Here is a 3,690-nt window from a genome sequence, read left to right on the forward strand (position 1 = left end):
AGCAACATTAACGGAAGGTTGCTGCTTAATGGTATTAAAATTTTATAGATAGTTTGTTTTTATTTATTGTATATCATAATGCTTTATTGGTTATTTAAGGAAAAATTAAAATTATTGGTGCTCATCCTAATACAACTATTTTAATAAATTTAGTTCTTAAAAGAACTATTTGCCAACATAATTATTAAAAGCTAAATATTTAGTTCTACAAATATCTAACTGTAGATCATAATGTGATATTTTGGTTTAGATGGATAAGAGGATCCTTGTTCTCGTATTTGCCGTTGTGGCTTATGCCTCCGCTAAGTCCGTTGATCGTAAGTAATTTATTGTTTATTTATTTATATCATTATGACTTTCACGCATTAAAAACTCATTATAGTTAAGAATTAGCATCCTAACTCTCGGTAATATTAAATACTTATGAAAAAACTAACTAGTCAAAAAAAGTTTTTTTTACTTTCGATATATTTATATTGTAACTAACCAAATAGTAGCTACCAAGTTTTAGGATGTTGAAACTTAATAGTAGTGCCATTTTTACACTTTCTACATGAAACTTGTTAAAAATTTTCTAGAACCTTTCTTAACGCAAAACAGGCATTGACTATATTTTTTAAACCGAAGACGAAAACTAAAAATAAGATAAAAAACAAAAATATTTCGAATTGATGTTTTATAGGTCGCGATGTAAATTTGTGCAGTGGAGCTTGTCCCGCCACATGTTCCCCTTCTTGTCTACCCTCATGTTGTTCAAAATCTTTTATCCAACCAACTAGCCCCTGTGGCTCTCCCGGTGTTGCTATTTGCCCCGATAGCGTAGAAAAAAATAATACTCCAAGATCTCCCAACTGCAATCCTATTTGTGGTCGTCATTGCATGAAAATATGCCCAATGGAGTGTTGCGCTCCACCCCCTCTTCCACCTTGTCCTGCGATATGTGAAGCGAAAACATGCCCAACCCACTGCATAGAAAAATTAGCTTATGCAAGTAGATCCTGCACTTGCTCTCCACAACCATGCATTTGTCATCCACAATAAACTATTAAAATATTATAGACGCAGTTAATAAAAATTATTGACAAAGTAACACACTTTATTAGAATTTAGAACGTATTGTTTTGGAACTTTTTTTGGAACCAAAACTTTTTTTTTTTTACTTGACAAATCAATTGTTATTTATAGTGGTGAAGAAATCCGCTATGCCGTGTGGCTGCACCCCAGCACCTGCATGCTGTGCTATGCTTCCACCACCCCCGCCCCCACCTCCACCTCCATGTTTCTGTGCTCCCCCACCCGCACCATGTGGATGTGGAATGCCACCTCCAGCTCCATTACCTGGACCCCCTGGTTGTCCCGGACCAATGGGTCCACCAGGTGGACCAGGTTTTCCTGGCTCAGTGGGACCACCAGGGCCACCGGGATTACCAGGATGCATGGGACCTCAAGGACCCCCTGGTCCTCCTGGCCCACCTGGTTTACCTGCACCACCTGCACCCCCACCCCCACCAATCTGCATTCATCATTGCATGAAAATTTGTCCAGCAACTGCTCCAGCTTGTCTTCCTATGATACCTGGATATGTTCCACCGCCACCACCACCACCACCACCGCCACCACCACCACCATGTGCACCAATGCCTTATCCATTTCCATGTTACGCATCACCACCTCCTCCTCCACCACCATGTCCCCCTCCACCAGCACCATGTCCACCTCCAGTAGTATACCGCTTGTGTCCTCCACCATGTCCTCCCCCACGACCACCACCACCACCACCACCACCTCCTTGCATGTGTGCGGCACCACCATGTTACTGTGGAAAATAAACAACGATTTGACCTTTGGCAACTGACGGACAGAGACAGACACAAGATAACGGATATATTTACATTGTAAATGCCAGATTTTTAATTTTTGTATAATTAGTGAATAATGAAAAAATTACTTATAAATAAATAACTTGTATGCATTTAATTTCTAAAATTAATTTCGTTTGTATTTTACAATTGAATGCTTCGATAATTTAAACATGCGCAAGTTTGTGATTAGTGATTAGAATTAGAGAAACCACAAAAAGTAAAAAAAAAAATTTTGTTGCAATTGTAACTTACTTAAACAATAAAAACTTAAAAAAGACTTGAAATGCATGAAAAATTAATTGAAGGGTTCGGTTAGAAAACTATATAAATCAGATGTACACTCGCATGATGCACTTGATTTATATACGCACGCATAGACATATATTTAATTTTATATAGGATCACGACGATCTCCATGCACATGCTCCGCACCACCATGTGGCTGCCAAGAAATGCCCATGAGCGTGATTAACATTCCTAGTTGCGGAGCACCACCATGTCCACCACCTCCAATTTATATACCTCCTCCACCACCTCCACCACCAATTCCTGGTCCACCAGGTTGCCCAGGACCAATGGGCCCTCCAGGAGGACCAGGTATGCCAGGACCACCAGGACCACCCGGATCACCAGGAGGCCCCGGATGTTCTGGACCTCCTGGACCACCAGGACCTCCAGGACCACCAGGAATGCCAGCCCCACCAGCACCCCCACCACCACCAATTTGTCTGCATCACTGTATGAAAATATGCCCTGCACCTGCTCCAGCTTGCCTACCTCCACCACCTCCACCACCTCCACCACCACCACCACCATGCTACTGTGCTCCTCCTCCATGCTATTGTGGTAAATGAGTGCACGAATTCTGAACAATCTTAAACATGTACATGTGCTTATATGTATTATATAATTTGCTTTGAGATAAATATATTAAGTAATGAGACTATATGCACGCCTTATATTTCGCTCATATTTACGTTTTATTTTGCACGTATATATTTTTAGTAGTTTATATATAGATTAGTACTCGAAGTTGTTTAAAAATCTTTCTTTTGTTTACTGATGCTTATTTGAAATACATAAGCATTACAAACTGTAATAACTTTATCAAGTAGATAGCTCAACTAAATTTCAAGATATTGGTGAAACTAAACTTATAGCTATTGCCTAGAAAATATGTAAATCTAATTAAAACTAATAAAACTTGAAAAAAAAAAACATGTTTACATAATATACATTATGACAAAAGTAATTATTTTTAACATTAAAAGCAAAAATTAAAGTTAAAATAGCTATGACGTCAAAACAACCAGTTATGTCGTTTTTATTATCATTTTATATATCAGTTTATTTTGTAGATTAAACAATATTACAAGTATCATATAAAAATGTAAAAAATAAGTAACATCATAAACACCTGGATATAAAATGTTTAATTTTTTTATAATATATACTGTTATAATCAGATAGTAAGGATGATATGTTTATCGTCACAACCTTTTCATAGAGCCCCTGTAGCAACTCATTAAAAAACAATTTGATTTTTTTACAACCAAAAAACGAAAAACGAAAACGTATTTCCATTATAAAAATATTTCCATGCGCAAGTACTAGAATTGGTTAACCATATTTATATGAAAAAACCTTGTTTCGTTTTTGTTTTAAATTTTTAAGTTAAAATCGGTGTTTTTTAATGTAACAATGTCTCACTTGTAACAAAATCTTAGTTTTACTTTAACTTTGTTAAAGCATGTAATTTAATGTTAAAAGCATGTAAGTTTGACCGCGAACAGCATCATTAAAGAGATTTAAAACTACTACAAAGAAC

At 36.9% G+C, this 3,690-nt stretch overlaps 1 protein-coding gene across 1 annotated transcript; it reads left to right on the plus strand.

Annotated features, from left to right (window-relative positions):
* Window positions 1-250: 250 nt before the first annotated feature.
* LOC100200194 (minicollagen 8) lies at window positions 251-2,716 on the plus strand. The gene is given in 2 exon segments (NM_001280806.1): window positions 251-317; window positions 2,262-2,716. Coding segments are annotated over 2 exon segments (522 nt in total).
* Window positions 2,717-3,690: the final 974 nt, after the last annotated feature.

This window comes from Hydra vulgaris, chromosome 11, assembly GCF_038396675.1.
Source record: "Hydra vulgaris chromosome 11, alternate assembly HydraT2T_AEP".
Classification (NCBI taxonomy): Eukaryota; Metazoa; Cnidaria; class Hydrozoa; order Anthoathecata; family Hydridae; genus Hydra; species Hydra vulgaris.